This window comes from Oryx dammah, unplaced genomic scaffold (genome assembly GCF_014754425.2).
Source record: "Oryx dammah isolate SB20612 unplaced genomic scaffold, SCBI_Odam_1.1 HiC_scaffold_17, whole genome shotgun sequence".
NCBI classification, from domain to species: Eukaryota; Metazoa; Chordata; class Mammalia; order Artiodactyla; family Bovidae; genus Oryx; species Oryx dammah.
In genome coordinates this window covers 45,382,229-45,401,789 of record NW_024070201.1, presented here as the reverse complement: position 1 = coordinate 45,401,789, position 19,561 = coordinate 45,382,229, and the positions used below count along the sequence as shown (strand labels likewise).

The window sequence follows — 19,561 nt, the reverse complement described above, 5'->3', positions numbered from 1 at the left end:
TAAGAGGTGGCAAGAATACACAGAAGAACTGTACAAAAAAGAACTTCATGACCAAAATAATCACAATGGTGTGATCACTCACCTAGAGCCAGACATCCTGGAATGTGAAGTCAAGTGGGCCTTAGAAAGCATCATTACAAACAAAGCTAGTAGAGGTAATGGAATTCCAGTTGAGCTATTTCAAATCCTGGAAGATGATGCTGTGAAAGTGCTGCACTCAATATGCCAGCAAATTTGGAAAACTCAGCAGTGGCCACAGGACTGGAAAAGGTCCATTTTCATTCCAATCCCAAAGAAAGGCAATGCCAAAGAATGCTCAAACTGCTGCACAATTGCACTCATCTCACACACTAGTAATGCTCAAAATTCCCCAAGCCAGGCTTCAGCAATACATGAACCATGAACTTCCAGATGTTCAAGCTGGTTTTAGAAAAGGCAGAGGAACCGGAGATCAAATTGCCAACATCCGCTGGATCATTGAAAAAGCAAGAGAGTTCCAGAAAAACATCTACTTCTGCTTGATTGACTATGCCAAAGCCCTTGACTGTGTGGATCACAATAAACTGTGCAAAATTCTGAAAAGAGATGGGAATACCAGACCACCTGACCTGCCTCATGAGAAACCTATATGTAGGTCAGGAAGCAACAGTTAGAACTGGACATGGAACAACAGACTGGTTCCAAGTCAGGAAAGGAGTATGTCAAGGCTGTATATTGTCACCTTGCTTATTTAACTTCTATGCAGAGTACATCATGAGAAACGCTGGCCTGGAAGAAGCACAAGCTGGAATCAAGATTGCCAGGAGAAATATCAATCACCTCAGATATGCAGATGACACCACCCTTATGGCAGAAAGTGAAGAGGAACTAAAAAGCCTCTTGATGAAAGTGAAAGAGTAGAGTGAAAAAGTTGGCTTAAAGCTCAACATTCAGAAAATGAAGATCATGGCTTCTGGTCCCATCACTTCATGGGAAATAGATGGGGAAACAGGGGAAACAGTGTCAGACTTTATTTCTGGGGGCTCCAAAATCACTGCAGATGGTGATTGCAGCCATGAAACTAAAAGACGCTTACTATGACCTACCTAGACAGCATATTCAAAAACAGAGACATTACTTTGCCAACAAAGGTCCGTCAAATCAAGGCTATGGTTTTTCCAGTAGTCATGTATGGATGTGAGAGTTGGGACTGTGAAGAAGGCTGAGTGCCAAAGAATTGATGTTTTTGAACTGTGGTGTTGGAGAAGACTCTTGAGAGTCCCTTGGACTGCAAGGAGATCCAACCAGTCCATTCTAAAGGAGATCAGTCCCAGGTGTTCATTGGAAGGACTGATGCTAAAGATGAAACTCCAATACTTTGGCCACCTCATGAGAAGAGCTGAGTCATTGGAAAAGACCCTGATGCTGGGAGGGATTGGGGGCAGGAGAAGAAGGGGATGACAGAGGATGAGATGGCTGGATGGCATCACTGACTCGACGGACATGAGTTTGGGTGAACTCCGGGAGTTGGTGATGGACAGGGAGGCCTGGCGTGCTGCAATTCATTGGGTCGCAAAGAGTCGGACACAACTGAGTGACTGAACTGAACTGTGTTTAAACCTCTATACCCATGTGGGTACACAACTGACGTCTTTACTGCTTTTGCAATCCAAGAACATGGTATGTCTTTCCGTTTATTTGCTTGCGTGCATAAAGTCACTTTGGTCGTGTCCAACACATTGCAGCACCATGGATTGTCCTCTGTCCATGGGATTTCCCAGGCAAGAATACTGAAGTGGGTGGTCATGCCCTCCTTCTGGGGATTTTCCCCACTCAAGGATCAAGCCAGCATCTCTTACGTCTCTTGCACTGGCAGGTAGGTTCTTTACCACTAGTGCCACCTGAAAGCCCATTTCTTTAGATCTTTGATTTCTTTCATCACCATGGTACAGTTTTTAGCATAGAAATCCTACAAATGTATTATTTATAGTTAAGTATTTAATTTCTTTTCAAGCAAATGTAAATGGTATTTTAAATTTTAGTGTCTACATGTGTGTTTCTAGTGTATAGAAATGCAATTAATTTTTGTGTGTTAATCACTCAGTCATGTCCGAGTCTGTGACCCCATGGATTACAGCCTGCCAGGCTCTTCTGTCCATGGAATTCTCCAGGCAAGAATACTGAAGTAGGTTGCCATTTCCTCCTCCAGGGGATCCTCCCCACCCAGGTATCAAACCCCAGTCTCCTGCATTGCAGGTAGATTCTTTATGTCTAAGCCACCAGGAAATGGCATAGATATGCAGTTCACTTTTGTGGTCTACCTTTTGTTACGATGCTCAACTCACTTATTCTAGGAATTTTTTGTAGAGTCCTTGGGATTGTCTATGAATAAAAATGGTAAAAGTGGAGATCCTTGCATTTTTTTCAGTTTTAGGGGAGAAACATTTTTTTTTTTTTTAACCCATTAAGTATGTTAGCAGATTTTTTAGATGCTCTTTATGAAGTTGAACAAGTTTCCCTCTATTTGTAGTTTTCTGAGATTATGAATGGTTGTTGAATTTTGTCAAATCCTTGTTTATCATCAATTGATATAATCTTGTAGTTTTTCTTTAGCCTTTAAATATGGTGGGTTACATTGACTGATTTTCTACTATTGAACCAGCTTTCATTCCTGAAATAAACTCTGCTGGATTTTTATATATTGCTGTATATATTTTTATATATTGCTGGATTCTATTTGCTAACATTTTGTTAAGAATTTTTACATTTATATTAATCAGGATTTTGGTCTGTGTTTACATTCTTTCTTTCTGGTTTTGGTATCAGAGCAATAGCTTCTTAAAATGAATTGGGAAGTGTTCCCTTCTATTTTCTAAAAAAAGATTATGAAGAATCAGCCTTATTTCCTCTTGAAACATTTGGTTGAATTCCCCAGTGAGACAATCAAGGCCTGGAGATTTTTTCCGTGGGAGTTTTAGAATTACAAATTTAATTTCATTAATCTTTACAGGGCTATTCATTTTATACTGTATGAATTGTATTCTGGTGTCCTTAGGGGGAGGAGAATTGTTCCATTTCAACTAAGTTGTTAAATAAACCTTCAGAGAGTTGTTTGCAGCATTCCTTTATCTTTATGTATCTGTCTACACATTCTGTAGTGGTATTTGTTGCTTCATTCCTGATATTGATAATTTGTGTCTTTTCTCTGTTAGTCCTGCCCAGTTCAGTTCAGTCACTCAGTCGTGTCCGACTCTTTGTGACCCCATGAATTGCAGCACGCCAGGCCTCCCTGTCCATCACCAACTCCCGGAGTTCACTCAGACTCACGTCCATCGAGCCAGTGATGCCATCCAGCCATCTCATCCTCTGTCATCCCCTTCTCCTCCTGCCCCCAATCCCTCCCAGCATCAGAGTCTTTTCCAGTGAGTCAATTCTTCGCATGAGGTGGCCAAAGTACTGGAGTTTCAGCTTTAGCATAATTCCCTCCAAAGAAATCCCAGGGCTGATCTCCTTCAGAATGGACTGATTGGATCTCCTTGCAGTCCAAGGGACTCTCAAGAGTGTTCTAGAAGTTTGTAATTTTACTGATGTTTTTCATTTGGTTCTTTCTTGTAGTTTCTATGTTTCTGGTAAGGTTCCCCATCTGTGCGTTCACTGAGGACTTAATTTCCTTAAATTTCTTAGACATATTTTCATTTCATTATTTGGACACATTAGTAACAGCTACTTTGAACTCTGTGACAGCTAAATCCAGTATGAGAGCCCAGTAGAGTCAGTTTCTATTGAGTTTCTTTTACCTGGAGTATAAGTTACTGCTTATAATTTCATATTTTTATAATTATAATTGGGCTATAATTTCCTATTTGCATATCTTGTAATTTGGGGAGAAAACTGGATATTATAGATAATATGCTGTAGAAACACAGAAACTACAAGAACCAAGTGGAAATTCACATTCTGTTATGTTCTGACAATTTGTTGTTGGTGTTGTTATAGAACTTTTGAGATGGGGAGGTGGGCTCAAAATGCAAATTTCATATTTCCTGTAATATGTATGCAACAGTTGATATACCTGCTTACTTTTTTTGGCTTCCAGCAGCTGCTTTTTCAGCCTAGCCTCAGAGCATCTCACCTGCATTTACACAATTTAGTCATTTGTCAAAGATTTGGACAGATTTAAGGGCACATCTTCTCTATAGTTCTTTTGCTTCTGGGACTTTCCTTTTAAGTTTCCAGCTTTTCTCCATTGCCAAACCCTGTCTTCTGACACGTTAGCTGCCATCCCAAGTTGGACATGGATTGAGGAATGCACTCAGGCAAAAAAGCAGCAAATTTGCAAACTTTACCCCAGTGCATTTCTATCATTCAAAGGTAGACTCCTCACTGGATTCTGCCAGCTATTTTTGCTAGGTCCCTTTGAGTCTCCACTATGTATGTGTAATTTAGTGGTCATCCAAGGATTTGGGCTGAGTTTATGCCCATATTTTGGTTTCACCCCTTATACCACTCTCTCTTCCAGATTTCTGCTCTTATATTTCCAGCAGTTTTACCAGCCCTGAACTCGGTCCTCTGCTATTCTGAGCAAGTAAGGCTGTGGTTTTCTGCTTTTGGAACTTGGGGATAGGGTGGGGCTGGAAAATGGGGTGGGGAAGGAAAACCTTCAGACAGAAAGACCACAAAGATCACAATTCTTACCTAGTGCAGCTGAAGTCTTTCATGAGTAAATTCTCCTCTGCTTTCTGCCTGCTTTTGTTCACTTTACAGGGCCTTCAAATAGTTGGTTTTTGTTTGTATTTTGTTCAGATTTTAGAGTTGTTAATTGTGGGATAACTGGCCTGACCAATTAACTTGAAATCTGGAACAAAGACTCATATTACATTTAAGAGAACATTTATAAGAAAATCCTTCCCCAAAATGTTTGTAGTCACAAGGACTTGGATAATCTAAAGGTCTTTAGAGGAATGGCTATGCTAAATGTTCTAAACAGATACACACTGGAACACTAAACAGATATTGGATGCAAGTATGTACTATCAGGGATACAGTATTAAATAAGAGAAGTCCCTGCTTTCTTGGAAGTGCAGGGAAATACACAGTAACTATATAAACAAATAAATATGTAATCTAAAATGTGAAGAAACACTAAGCAGGGTTAAGGCAGTAGAAAGTACTGGGAGGAAAAATAAGAAGTATTGGCTACAGGGATAATCTGATAGACTGACAGTTGAACAGAGACCTGAATACAGTATGGAAGTGGGCCATAAAGATATCTGTGGAAATAATATTCCAGATAGATGAAATAGTGCAACAGCAGGGGCATACCCAGAATATTCAAAAAGTAGCAAAATGGACAGTATGGCTAGAAGGGTGTGTGTAAAGGGGGTGAGTGTTCAAGAGATATTTGGAATCCAAACAAGACAGGGCCGTTTTAGCTATAGTAAGAACTCTGAGCTATAAGATGGGAAGTCATTAGAACATTTGAAGACGGTGTTAAAAGTGAGTTATAGTATGGAGAGCAACACGAAAAGAACTTAAAAACACTGCATTGTGTGGGAAAAGGAAGATTTATAGGAAGGTATCATTTATGCTCACTCATGAGAACAGACTAAAAAGTCCTATACAAAATATTATCAAACTGATTTCATCAATATGTAAAACGGGTGTAATCAATTAAGCTGATTTTATTCCAAAAACTTAAGGTTGATTTCACATATAAAATAAATAAATAAATCTTTTACTTGCTACATTGACAGAATTTTAAAAAATATATGATCATCTCAATTCAGAAGCAGCATTTGACAAAATTCAAAATTCGATTTGTAACACAAATAATATCAAGTAGAGCATATTATTAATCTGACAACCATTAATCAGAATCTCAGTTCAAATATCACACCCAGTGATGAAACACTGAAAGTTCTTCCTTCAAGTCTGAGAATGATTCAAAGGTTTCTACCAACATCACTTGAACATAGTGATGGACCTCCTGGAGTACATCATGGATAAGAATAAATGATACAGAATTAGAAAGCATGAAATAAACCGATATGATAATCACATATTATGAGGACAATATGTGTAGAAAATAAAAGAGTACAGATAAATTACTAGAGTAAGTGAGGTTACTTTGCAAGGGTGCTGCTCCATGGTCAACATACAAACATCGGTTGTATTTCAGCCAGGTGGCACTAGTGGTAAAGAGCACTCCTGCCAGTGCAGGAGATGTAAGAGATGTGGGTTTGATCCCTGGGTCAGGAAGATCCCCTGGAGAAGGAAACAGCAACCCACTCCAGTATTTTTGCCTGAAGAATCTCATAGACAGAGGAGCCTGGTGCGCAGTCCATGGGGATGCAAAGAGTTGGACACGACTGAGCAAGTAAACAGCTCAACTATAAGACTATAAAGAAAAGCAAGGAAATCAATGTTATGGAAGTCAGGATGGTGGCAATTCTGTAATGTTGAGAGAAGAAAGCTGATCCCGTTTGGGAGGTGACATAAAAGAGGCTTCTGGGTGTCGTCAGCACTTCGTTTCTCAGTCCAGTGGTGCCTACCTGGGCACTGGCCTTGTGATAAACCATCAGGCTTAACATTTTTCTTTACTTTTATTTAGGGCCCTGTTTTGTTTACTTTTCTGAAGTGTTCGATTAAAAGGGATTTTAAAGAAAGATCACTAGTCACTGGCTGAAAAAGACGAAATTTATTTCTCACTCACGAGACATCCAAAACAGATGTTCCTAATTGGTGGGTGGCTCTCCTCTTAACTGGTGTTCAGGCTCCTTCCATCTTCTGGCTCTTTCAAGGTGTAGCTTTCAAGGTCGTATGCTCCAAGGCCAAATTGGAAATAGCATGGGGGACCGTGCATAGGAAAATTTAAGGAGCCAGGTCGTAGGAGTAGCACACCTTAGTTCTACTGTCATCCACTTGATCACACTTAAGAATAAGGGAAGCTGGGAAAGAGTTCAGCTGATTTCCCACAAAGAAGAAAATGGGTGTGAGGATCAGCTGGCAGCCTCTGCCAAAACACACATATACCAAAACCACCATCTATTTTGCCAAGGATACACAGGTGTCCAGGCAAACACAACAAATACGTTGTGAAGCTATAAGAGAAACTGAAGTATGAATCGGGAATAAAGGAAACAAACAAAATAACAAAGAATAGGAGAGGGGCCTTTCATGAACTAATCCTAACAGTGCCATGAACTTAGAGGGAAACTCAATTCTCAGCATCACTCTATGTACCCACAAGAGTGAGGATAAAAGTCAAGTAGCAATGGTGCCAGCAGTACCATCCTAACCACGATGACTCTAAAGCTGACCTTAGTTTTTGCAGCTGTTCATCCTCCCCCGGCTCCTGTCTGTTCTCTAAGCCTCACTCCCTGGACTTTCCATTAGTTCTCTGAGTAACTTATTGATATCCTTCCAATAATTTTTCCTCTTAACCATCAAAGCCAAACTTGTACAAAGTAGATTTATTTTACCTATTGAACCTCCAGTTCTACGTTGAACTTTAGCCACAAAAGTACGCATCCTTTTGTCCTTGGCTTCGATGCAAATGCTGCTGCAGAAAGCCCAACATCTAAACCTGCCTCTGGCAACAGCCAAGCAGCAAGAACAGGACACTTACCTCCCAAGTCTCAGAGTGCATATAACTGGGGGAACTTATTTGTACTCAGAACCCTAAACTGCAAGGGTTTTAACTTATCCAGATGTTTGAGGCAACCAGGAGGATGGATAAGCTCACTATGGTGGATGCTTATTAGGAAATACTTCAGAGCTGGCAGAAACAACCACCTAGATGTATGAGCAGCTATTAATACACAGAATGCTCTGGTTATTTATCTGTTTTCTTTTGGCTCTTGCACTCTCTGTATCTCCCTCTGCAACACACCTCCCTCTCAACCCCCACATACACACTCTGGAGTTGTGTTGCTGCAGCTGTGACTCTGCAAACTGTATTTCCCAGAATCCACTGCCAGGTGGTTCCATTAGGTTCTGCCAAAGAGATGCCATAAAGGGAAACTGAAAGTGAAACACAGTGGGGAGGGTCTTCACTCCTGTTTTCCAGCTGCTGTTACAGTACTGCAGCTGCAGACAGTTGGCTCTGGCTACCGGCTTCTTCTGCACTCCACAGCAGCTTTGCTACACTTCTGAGATACCAGCAGCAGATCAGTTTCCGGCGTGACAGCCAGAGAAGAGTCAGACTGTGCGCCCCACCCTCAAGGCCAGGTTATGTGGAGGGAGCCTCCCCCACAAAAGTCTGAGTATTGACCAGTCAAAAGGGGCCGCTTCTCTGAGCTCCTGGTTTCTGATAATCACATCGCTTCTTCCGCTTGGTTTTCCCAGGCCTTTGGACAGTATCTGATTTCTCCAGTTCTCAATTTTTAATTACATCAAGCATTTTCTTTAGACTGGCTTTTGTCACTAGGAATCAATTCTCTGCATTAAATGTCCTCTATTTGAAATATTTAGTGTGGTTTCTATTCTCCTGACTGAGATACACAGATGGATATTAAAAATATAGTTGAGTGAAGGAAAAAAGTAAGAAATAAGACAAAATTTGTTGACAGTACTCTGTAAGTTAAGCACACACACAAGAACAATTCACATTTTATAAAAATGCTTGTGCAAGGGCTTCCCTGGTGGTCCAGTGGTTAAGAATCTGCCTTCCAATGCAAGGAACACAGGTTCAATGCTGGTGGGGGAACTAAGATCCCACATGCTGCAGGGCAACTAAGCTCGCAAGCCACAACTAGAGAGAAGCCAGAACGAAAGATCCCTACACCACAACTAAGACCCGAGGCAACCAAATAAATAAATATTAAAAAAAAATACTTGCACAATAAGAGGATATTAAATAAAGGCCCTAGATATATCTATATAGGATATGTTGTTCAGTCACTAAGTCATGTCGGAGTCTTTGCAACCCCATGGACTGTAGCCCGCTCGGATCCTCTGTCCATGAGATTTTCCAAGCAAGAATACTGGAGTGGGTTGCCATTTCCTTCTCCAGGGGATCCTGACCCAGGAATCAAACCCGCAGCTCCTGCCACATCTCCTGCATTACAGGTGGATGAAGAGCCATTGGGGAAGCCCAACCTAGGATTTACTCTTAGATAATAAAGCTGATCCAGAGCCCACTAACCCTCCTACCGCACATGGAGTTAGAAACACCAGCTTCATTGATGGGAATTTGGAGGAACAGAGAGAATGTCCCCCTGAAAGGCAAAGAAGTAGTGCTGTTCCCTCTATCCTCAATCAGGTGAGGAGGGCTCTAAGAGGACCACTCGTAGTCATTTTGTATTCTCATGGCAGGGAGAGACCTTATATTCACTCAGCATTACATTCTCTAGTGGGAGGCTTGCTGCACTCAGAAACTTACAGCCTCAGTTCAACAAGGCCACTGGCGTGGAGGCTTGTTGGGAGAAAGTAACCCAAGACACTTGTAGGGATCTGGAGCCAGAGAGAATGGAGAGGTCAGAGTCAGGCTAGCTGGAGCAGGGTGAGGGGAGAGGAGTCAGCTGCTAGTCGGGCTGCACTTCTGTCCTTTGGCAGGACAAACAAGTGGGAGCTTCCTGGGGCTCCCAGAAAGGTAACCACTCTTAAGATGTTTGCTAAGACCTCTCTCAGGAGGGCTGCCGGCCAGGGTGAGGTTCTTTAGCACTAGGATGCTATGGATACACTGCCAGGGTCAGAAGCTGAGGGGTGTGGGATGAGTATCTTGAGGAGGGAACCAGAGTCAGTTAGTGCAAAAGTCCCCAAAGGGCAGGCGGTGGCTCCAAAGAACCCCAACACCTCACACACTGAACCGACATTTAAATGCCTGTCTTAGTAGAAGGCACTGATAAAGCCAAACTAAACCAAAAGTTTAGCCTTTTTGCCTCTAATATACCCTTCCCTATCCCAATCCTAGAAGTGACAGAGGAGGTAAAGAATGAGTGAATTAAGCAGAACCCTGACAGTTTCCCCACCCCCACTGAGCTGGAGGGAGAACAGCTTTGAACTGGAGGAGTTGCTGACAAGTCACTGAGATGTGGGAAGGGGTGGGGAAGACAAATGTATTTAAAATGTTAGTATTTCAGACTGATCTCAGTCATGTTGTAGGGAATAATGGAACATATTTACACCAGAGTATTAACAATGTAGAAGGACCCTTGAAGTAAGACCAAAGACAGGGGCTGTGGCAATCTGTGAGGCTCCTGAGAAGGCTAAGTAGGATGTTTCTGACTAATCACAAGGTGTCTCTTTGTGACCATGAGAATCAAGAGACCAAGAGAACCACACAGACCTAACTGCTAAGATCCTTGAATTCCTGAGCCAGTGCCAACAACCATCAGGTTTCTAGTTTTATGAGATGAAAAATCTAACTTGAGATATTCTTTAGGAGGATTTTTTTTGGGGGGGGGCTCACAATCAAAATGTAACTGATAAAATCATTCTCTCAATTTCCTCATGTGAGCATTTTTTCCCCAATTAGGAGTTCAATTCATAGGACAAGGGACAGTGTAAACTGGCATCTGGTAAAATAATTAAATGTCTGAAGCACCCTGAAGGAAACACGGGTTTCCTTGTTTTGTGATCAAGACTAAGGTGGACAGGATGTCCAGAAAAGATATATTAGCCAGGGTATATAATGCTAACGACTGTAACAGTCCCCAAACTCACTAAATTAACGCAAAAGAGGTTATTCTTTGTAAAAACCAATGTGGATGTTCTTGGTCAAGCAATTTTCCTCTAAGCTGGGGCTCAATCATCCAGAGGTCTATTCTCTGACTCCATCTTCAAAACACCTGCTTCAAGGTTACCTTGCAAGGCAGATGAACGGGTGGAGAATACAGAGAAGGTTCATCCACTCTTTAACTGCCCTGTCTGGTAATGAAACACTTCTACTTACTTTCCACTGGGAAGGACTATGCACACAGCCTCACCTCGAGGCAAGGAGCTGGGAAATGTAATTTAACTATGTGTCCAGGAAAAGGACATCCTGGTGAGATTTAGCCTGTTTTTTACAGAATACATGATGCTAGTGCAAAGATCTGTAAGATGGGAAAAGTGCCCTGGGAAGACAAAGTGGCAATTCTAAAGACCCAGAAGTAGAAATGGCTTGGAACGCTTGACGAATAAAAAGAAAGCCCGTGCAGCTACAGTTTTTCATGTGGAAGGAGTGGATTAAGATGCAGTTGGAGAGGGAGGCCTGGGCAAGATCGTTTAGGCCCTGGAAAGGAGTCTGCCTTTCGTTCTTGGAGTAAGCAGAGACGTGACCTATCTGACTTACATTCTAAAAAGGCTCAACTTGGCTGTGCGTCAAATGAATTGCTCTGGGAACAGGAGTGGAAGCAACTGGACTGGTAATGTGGTGACTGTAGTAGTTAGAACCAGGTGGCCAGCCTGGGAAGTCACCGGGGATGGAGGACAACCTAGAGGTCTCTGCGAAAATCTGTGAAGGGCTTTGTGCAATTATGTAAGTGGTTAAGTGACTGGAGCTGAGCAGTGTCTCCGCCAAGATCATGTTGTTGCTTTGGGGACTGTGTTCCCTCAGGACTGTGTTACAAGAACAAAAGCTGGAGCATGCCAGTGACTGCAGGGGTAGTCAACCTCTAAAACAGATGCTGAGGAGGCCTAAGCACAGACTGCTATCCAAACCCAACTTTATTCTTGTCTCTCACTACCCCTCCGACCTTTTTTCAGAGAAAAGCTGTGGCAAGCCTGTGACTTACGGCTCATTCTCAGTTCACAGATTCTTAGGATCAGTATAAGATACAAACCCAATCTCAAGTGATTACAATATCTAATCCTATGTAACAATAAATAATCTGCACCTCTTCTGGCTTTAGCTATTTTCACCTCTCAGCTCTATCCCACTAAAGTCAAGAAGCCTGCACTGGAGAAGGCGGGGGATGATCTCTAGGCTCTCTGCTCTTTTCACCTCCTCTGCACCTAATAGCTGCTGACTGCTCTGGGCCCAACTGCAGAGAAGGAAGGGGATAAGACAGCTTTTGCCCAGTTGGATATTTCTGGGTCCCATGGGCCTCACAGACTGAAAGGGGGCATCTTGCTGTCCTTTTTCTGCAGTCCCCTTTACCCTGGTGGGTGCAGCTTTATTCTGGGTAGTATCCTACAGTTCCCTCCTTAGCCCAGATGGCACACTCCTAACCTCTCTGTGCTTCCTTACCTCTTCAGTGGTCCTGCTGGACAGCACTCGAGACCACCTGATGCTTCCCCTGCTACAAGGTGCACAGGATACCTTCCTGCATGGTTCACTTCAGCAAATTCTAGGAACACAGACCAATGCAAAAGCAGCAGCACACCCTGGGCTCCACCACTGAAAGTGAGCCTCTGCTCGCCCTCTGCGTTTCCAGGGCAGGAGTCAGACTCCAGGTGTACCATTTCTTGGCTTTAGGAATAAACACCTCAAGCTTCCTGAATGCTCCCAGTGGAGTCTCCAGTTAGACTCCTTCCCACTCCCATTTACCTCTTACTATGACTGCCACTCCTTCATCCTATTCTCAAATTGTACCTTAAACTGATCTCATTGTTCCTTAAACAGCTGGTATGCTGCTTTTTCTTAAGAGAGTATACACTGTTCTTTCTTCAGTCTAGGCTCTCAGTATCAGACACTGAAGCCCAGGCTTGAACGAGAGATGGTCCTGAAGCTGATAATGGAGCAGTGATGACCCACACTCAGAAATCCTGCTTTCAGGATTGATGGAAAAGCAGGTGGAGGCTGGCCTGAGATAGGGGGAGTTGGGGGCCTGAGTCAGACCCAGAAAGATGTTTATTCAGGTGGCTGGAGCCAGAACAGGCAAAGAAAGAATCCAAATTTTAAGTAAGGGAAGGAAAGCAAAAGAGGGAGGAAGGCAGACCCCAGCTGTCCTGTTGAGCATGATAACAAACAGGAAAACTAATCAAGATCTAGGAATATACATAACACCTGGGAGGAAACAGGGATATGACACTGTAAAAAGTTGATGTATGTTCTATAATGAGGCAGATGTCCTTAGACTTTACAGCTTGCCTCCCAAGAGGTTCCCACCCCATGAAGCTGCTGCAACAGTTGTTTCCCCTGTAATCCCCAGAGAATCCTGGTAAGTTGGAGACGACTGTCAGGGTATTGTCTTGGCTGCCTGGCACTCACCAGCCTCACATCATTAATGGAAGTCTCTCTAGTCGGTTGTGTGACCCTCTGTCCTTCTGAATTTGTGCTATCCGGCCTCTCCTACTCTGTCTGCAGATTTCCTGAATCTGCCCCTTCTTCAAGACATTGGCACTGTTCCATGCTAACTTCTATCATCATCTTGGAGAACTTCAAAGTCCATGCAGACCCACTCCCAATACCTGAGCCCCCCACGCAATAATCAATCTCCACGCAACATCCCGTGCACTCCTCTCAGGCACTCACTCCTATAACTACACTATTAAACTTGGCCACTGTCTGGGTCTGCTGTGCTTCCAGTATGAACTATTCAGACATTCCTGTTTCTGACCACAGTCTCCCATCTTCCCAGGTCACTTTTTAAATTACCCCCAGTGAAACTACCTACTCCTGTCTTCACTCCACTCAGTTGTTCTACAAAGTTCCATGGCCCAGCATAGACATCACTAACTTGTGAATGGTCTGAAACTCCTTTGCTCGATTTCATTTCAATTGTGTGGTAAGGTTTCAACTCTGGATGATCCCTTAGTACTCATTTTTCCTACAGTTACACCTAGATTCCTGAGCAGGCGGAGATAACCACACCATTGGGCCGACTGGTGTAACTGTACATTCATGAACAATACCACTATAAATTCAAACCCCTCAACATTAAGCAGAAATCCTCTCCCTGCCAAAATCTGACCTTTCTCTCATTTTAACAGACCTTTCAAGAGCATCCAACAGCCTAAAACCTTCCCATTCCTTCCACATTAAGAAACCCACTCTCCTGGTTTTACTCCATCTCCGGCCCCACCTTCTCTTGTCACCTTTACTGGTTCATTTTCCTTTACTTATCCATTAAATGCTCCTCAGAGTCCTCTTCCAAGCCATTTTCTCTTCTTGTTTTCTTACTCTGGATATCTCATCTATTACGTTGATTTGAATTACCTCCCCTGGCTGCTGAGTTTATGTCCCGCTTCCAAATGATCATTTAGGTACCAAAATCCCAACATTTTGAATGGTGTCACCAGTGCAACTAGTTGCTTAAGCCAGAAACCCAACATTGGCTTCAGAATTCCGTTCTCTCACCAAGCCTCAATGTCCCACCAGTCCTCCAGCTGAAGTCCTCCCACCTGCCCACTCCTTGCACTGTCACTAGTGACCTCATCATCTGGCCAAACCTGGGTTCCTGCAACACCCCTGCTTCTCACTGGTCCACAAACCCTGTCATCTTTATCACCTCCTTAGATGGATCTCAAATGACCAGCTCTGGAAACACAAACATGAGCTGAGAAGACTGCAGCCTAATGCACAAAACAATCGCCACACAGTATTTAAATGTGGCAGTTGATCTCTTCCTGTAGTGCTTTGAGAATGCAGACGAAGAAAGTAGTTCTGCTTTGGGAGTAATGGAGTAGCAAACAACTAGGCTGTCTGGAAGGATGAGTAAGACTCTGCTAGTCAGATGAGTATTCGGCAGCGAGAAGCACATGCACAGGTACTGAACTGGATGGTTCACAGCCCAGCCTCCAAACATGCCCTCTGGCCTGCACAACCTGTCTCAAAACACCCCCTTACTGGAGGTATTCAACTGGTGCAGAGTCCTGGAACCTGTGTGCCAGTGGTTCCTCTAAGGTCTTGTTCTTGGAAATAAGTCTTTACCGTCTGAGCCAGCAGGGGAGCCCTTAGAAATAGGTAGAACAGACTGTATCTTTATACCTGGGCCCATGGCAGATGCCTTTTGGAAGAGGCCAAGGACTTGTCATCCCAGTCATCTCCCAGGACTAGTCTTCTCTGCCCATAGTTTGGCCTAGTATGTGCTGATCTGGGCCCACTGCAAGGCAGAAACAACAGACACACTCTTCTGCCAATCCCACCCCAAATGGCATCAATCAGTTGTGATTTATGGAGACCCAGCTCCCACATCACCCCACTCAAAGAACTGCTCAAAATCTATTAAGAATCTCTAAAAATCTTATAAAATAAGGCTGTTGAAAGGCCTATCTTGAGCTTTCCCAGAGTCTTCCTCAATCAACAAATTCATCCTTTACTCTTCAACCCTAATCCTGCTTAGGGAAGGTCTTTAGAAACAGTAAAGGCTTGCAACACACAACAGCCACAGCAACAGTTACTGAGCACCTCCTATGTGCCCAGCCTTGGCTACAGATTTCCTCATTAACCCATACAACAATCCTATGAGTCCGTAATTCTATCATTTACCAAACGAGTAGCAAGACATTCAAAGAGTAAAAGGCTCTCGGCAGTCAATGGCAGGCCTACCTGATTCCAATATCTGTGCTCTCAGCCAGACAAACACCAGGGCCTGACAGAACAACAGATGCTAGGAGGGTTAGGGCCATTCAGCTCCAGAGATGGAGATGACAATCAGGGGGGAAAAGTACTCAGTACAGGGACAGTAAAACCATCTTGACCAAGATGTCCAGATGATGTTGGTGGACTACAGCCAAGTTGCCTCTGCTGATGTGAGGGCTGCTGCACTTGCTCTAGAGCCAAGCTGCCCTAGAGCCAAGAAGGCTTTGGGCCTTAAGGCTCTGTGGCCTTAAAGTCCCGGGCAGACCAAAGCTGTAAAAGCTTTGAGTGAGCAGAGGGATCTGGTGTGCAGACAGGAAAATCAGAACAGAGAGTGGAGCTGCTAGGACAGAAAGCTTATATGACTCTTGAGAAATGGAAACAGACACCAAACCCAGAGATGCCTTGAATTCCAAACCATGTAGTTTCCATGACACTGAGGGGATCTGTAATTCCCACATACTCCTGTGTTCTCACAATGAACTCCTTGCTCTTGAGTAAGCCCTAACGACTTTATGCTTTCTAGAACCAGGAAGCCTTCATCATAGCAGGGTTGAGCCAAGAGTTTCATTACATTTTGTTCTTAAGATGGAGTAAGGGTGGTACCAGGCCCCGGGTCACAGTCTGGCTGGATACAGTCTTCAGAGTACTGAGTTTGGAGTTCAAGATTTGCCTCCCCATTCAAGGGGGGCTCCAAATGTCACCTGCGCTTGTAGAGACAAGGCTGAAGCTTCAGGCCTGAGAGCTGAGTCTTGGGCCCTACCCGAGGGGGCCCAGTCTTTTCAAAGTCAAACAAGAAGAAGTGGCTGTTGGTCAGATCCTAGGGACAGAAAAGACCCAGTGAGCTCTAAGTCCTCACCCTAGCTCTTCAAATCACCTCCATCTAGGCCCCACCCCTGCTCAGAAAGCTTCCCAGCTCTCTCCCACTACTCAAGCCTTCAAGGAGCAAATATCTGTGTCTGACAATGACCTCATTCCTGAACACCATTATTAGCCTGAAGGGCCACACATGACAAAAATAGGATAGTCTTCCTGGGGCCCTCACCTTGGAGATGACCTTGAAGCCCAGTTTGGTGACAGCCCCCAGAAAAGTCCGAACATCTTCAAAGCGGCTGCTGACCTCAGCCACTTTCAGGAGACCCCTGAGAAGGACGGAAAGTTCTGGGTAAGTATACCGACATGCGCATGTGCACACAGTCATGCATCTATGTCCTGGGAGCACCTACCCTGGCTTCAGCACTCGATTTGCCTCCTCCAGGAAGTCTCTGATGTTGGTTCCCATCAGTGAAAGGCAGAACACAGCCACATCTATAGATTCATCCTCCAGAGGCACCTGTGGAGAGTGAGAATGTTGTACTAAGCACACATTATGGGAAGGAGAAAGCCAGCACTGAATGCTAGGAGTAGACACAAGGATGCAGGGTGGGCAGAGCGCATTTCATGGAAGGAGAGAGGGGCTTACCTGGGCCATGTCACACACAGTGACCCGGGGGTCCAGAGAGGCCAAGTCAAAGCAGTGTACACGGTTCCGGATACTTGAAGCCAGGCGGCAGTCCCCACAGCCAAAGTCAGCTACCACCAGGGATGCAGGCCTGGGAATGGAAGGGAGGAAGAGCTCACTGGTCTGGTCTGAGCCTGGGACTGACATGCCTAGCTTTTCACAGCGCCCGATTTTCACTAACCGTTGGCGAAGATCCCTGGCGATGCGGTCTACCGGCTGCAGTGGCCACTTCTTGACTTGGTTCTGGAAGCCACGGTGGTAGAGGAGAAAGGCCTCAGGGTCTTCCTGGAAGAGGCGCTGTGCAGCACTGCTGGGCCCTGAGTACAGCTGTTCATTGAGGTAGCGGAACCGGGCACCATCCAGACGCTGGGCCATGCGGGCTCGAAGAGCCTCTGCCCGGGCTCCATGGCTGTCTGGACTGGGGCCAGAAGGCACCTCTGCCTCCTCTGCAGAGGCTGGGGCTGGGGCCTGCTCTGGTGGCTGAGATGGCCGAAACTTGTTCTTCTGTCGACGCTTGTTCTTCTGCCGGTTCCGCCACTGCTTGCGACTCAAGGTACGGGGAGGATTAGAGGAAGGGATCTCACAGGTTGGCCTGGTGGGATCACTTGTAACACTAGAATTCCAAGCTTTAGAATCTGAAGAAGGAGAGACAGAAGGGCACACCGGGGAGCAAGATACCTGAACTCAGAGGCTTAGCACGTCACCCTGGCCATACCCCTGCCCCTAAGACAGAAGCTGTGGTCTATGAGAAAGTACTTCTTATGCCCTAACTCCATACCTACTGGAGGCAGAGGAACTCTGTTATATGTAGGGTCAGCTGATCCCCACACCCCCAGCCCTCATTGTCCCAGAAATACTACCTGTTTGGTCAACACTGTCCAGGGCCTGGGGAAGATTTGAAGGGATCTGTTTCTGGCATTTCCTCTTTTTTTTCTCTTCTTCAGCCAGGTCACTGCCAAGAAGAGCCCCTTTGTGGCACTTCTTCCTTTCCACTTCCTCTTCCTTGGAGTCACTGCTAGGTGGGCCCTGTTTGTGACGTTTCTTCTTCCTTTTCTCCTCTACTTCACTAGACGCACCAGCAAACAAGCCCTTTTTTGGGCGTTTCTTCTTTGTTTCCACTACCTCCTCCTCCTCCTCAGAGTCACTGCCAGGCAGGCTAGGGGGATGCTGGGGAACAGATGCTACCTCCAGGGCCCGTAATGTGGCCAAGAGCTGGCGGCGGTTGGAGCCCTGGGGGAAAACAAGGGATGAATGCAGGGGTGAGGAGAATGGATGGGGCCTAGGGAGTAAGAAAAGAGATGGGACCTCACTCAGATGCTGTAACGAGGCATCTGGATTATTCCCAATCAACTTACCTAGCTTATCACGAAGACTGCCAGGGCCTGAAGAACTTTCAAAATTGCCATCCCAACCTTCGGGAGGCTGGAGAGCAGAGAAACCACCCACCTCACTTTCTTCATTGTATAGATGAGGTGATGGGGTTCCCAGAGAAACACTGTAAGGCCACGAGCTACAGGACCGAGGCTAGTGACCAGGAGTTCCAACCCTCAATCTCAGGTTTCTACCTCTAGCTTATACCTTTTTATAAAAAGTAGGAAGATTTTTGAAAATAAGAGTGACATGATCACACATGTGTGTATTAAAGATGCCTCCAGTTGTAAAGAACTGAAAGGAAAAAAAAAAAAAAACACTGAAAGGGACAAGCTGCAGACAGAGGCCAGTGGCGGGGATTACAGCAGTGGGTCAAGGGGTTGAAGAGGAGGGAATAAAGCAGGCAGATTTCATGTCACAGGCTGACTGAAGGACAGAAAGAGCCTGAGCAAGCGCAGCAGCCCTCACATCGGCAGAGGCTTAAAGGAGGCCTACTGTCTGGGAGGCCGTTCTGGACTGAAGTCCTACTGGACGGGTCTCAGTACTCCCTCAGCACCAGCTCCCTTTGAACAGTGGCACTGACCGCCCTCACTGCCATTCAGTTTTGCTCCTTGCAATCTCCACACGGCAACCAGTGACATTTTCAGAACGCAAATCTGAAGAAATCATCCCCCTGCTAAAACATTCCACTGGCTTCTATCTTTAACATGTGCAAATATTCTAACGTAGCCCTCCAATTTCTACCACACTGCCTCTCATTCTGTGTCACGCTCCCTTGAGCCCGGGTCTCTCCACATGCCTTTCCTTCCAAGAAACCCTCTATGCTTCACTAACTTCTACTCAACCAATTCTCTCTCAGTTCCAATGTCACTTTCTTTTGTAAGTTCCGGATTTGGGGAGGCTGCAGGCGGTCTCCCTCCCCCTAATTACACACGCGGCGCGCCCCAGCCCCGGAATCCAGCAGAGTCTGTTCTGAGTACCCCTGCGGGGCCACTCACCTTGATTTGAGAGGTTGCCGTGGGCCGAAGCCCTAAGGCTACAGACCCGAGGTCCGCGACTACAGGGGCCTCCTCGGCCCACTCCGGCTCCTCGAACATGGGGCTGGGGAGCGAAAGGTTGCGGGATCCACGCGCTTCTCCACGTGCAGACCGAGTCTCTATGAATCAGACCACTCAGAGACGCCGGAACAGGGCAGGAAACCAAAGAGTGAGAGCTGAAGTGGCTAGAGCAGCCGGCGCAGGGCCGAAAACCATCGAGTTTAGACA

General features: G+C 45.2%; 1 protein-coding gene across 1 annotated transcript; it reads right to left on the bottom strand.

The window, feature by feature from the left end:
- Positions 1 to 5,527: 5,527 nt before the first annotated feature.
- On the bottom strand, positions 5,528 to 19,505 carry RRP8 (ribosomal RNA processing 8). The gene is made up of 7 exons (XM_040258512.1): positions 19,295 to 19,505; positions 17,786 to 18,155; positions 17,107 to 17,560; positions 16,887 to 17,016; positions 16,651 to 16,757; positions 16,470 to 16,566; positions 5,528 to 16,244 (listed from the first exon to the last, which is right to left on the bottom strand). The coding sequence occupies exons 1-7, from the start codon at positions 19,391 to 19,393 to the stop codon at positions 16,125 to 16,127; spliced, it is 1,377 nt and encodes a 458-aa protein (XP_040114446.1). The 5' UTR covers positions 19,394 to 19,505; the 3' UTR covers positions 5,528 to 16,124.
- Positions 19,506 to 19,561: the final 56 nt, after the last annotated feature.

Bases quoted from the DNA above. Each gene is read 5' to 3' on its own strand.
- RRP8 (XM_040258512.1), bottom strand. From the start codon at position 19,393: ATGTTCGAGGAGCCGGAGTGGGCCGAGGAGGCCCCTGTAGTCGCGGAC. The intron at 17,017-17,106 runs GTTAGTGAAAAT...TTCCATTCCCAG, and splicing joins GCCAGGGATCTTCGCCAACG to GCCTGCATCCCTGGTGGTAG. The intron at 16,758-16,886 runs GTAAGCCCCTCT...CACTCTCCACAG, and splicing joins CTGTGTGTGACATGGCCCAG to GTGCCTCTGGAGGATGAATC.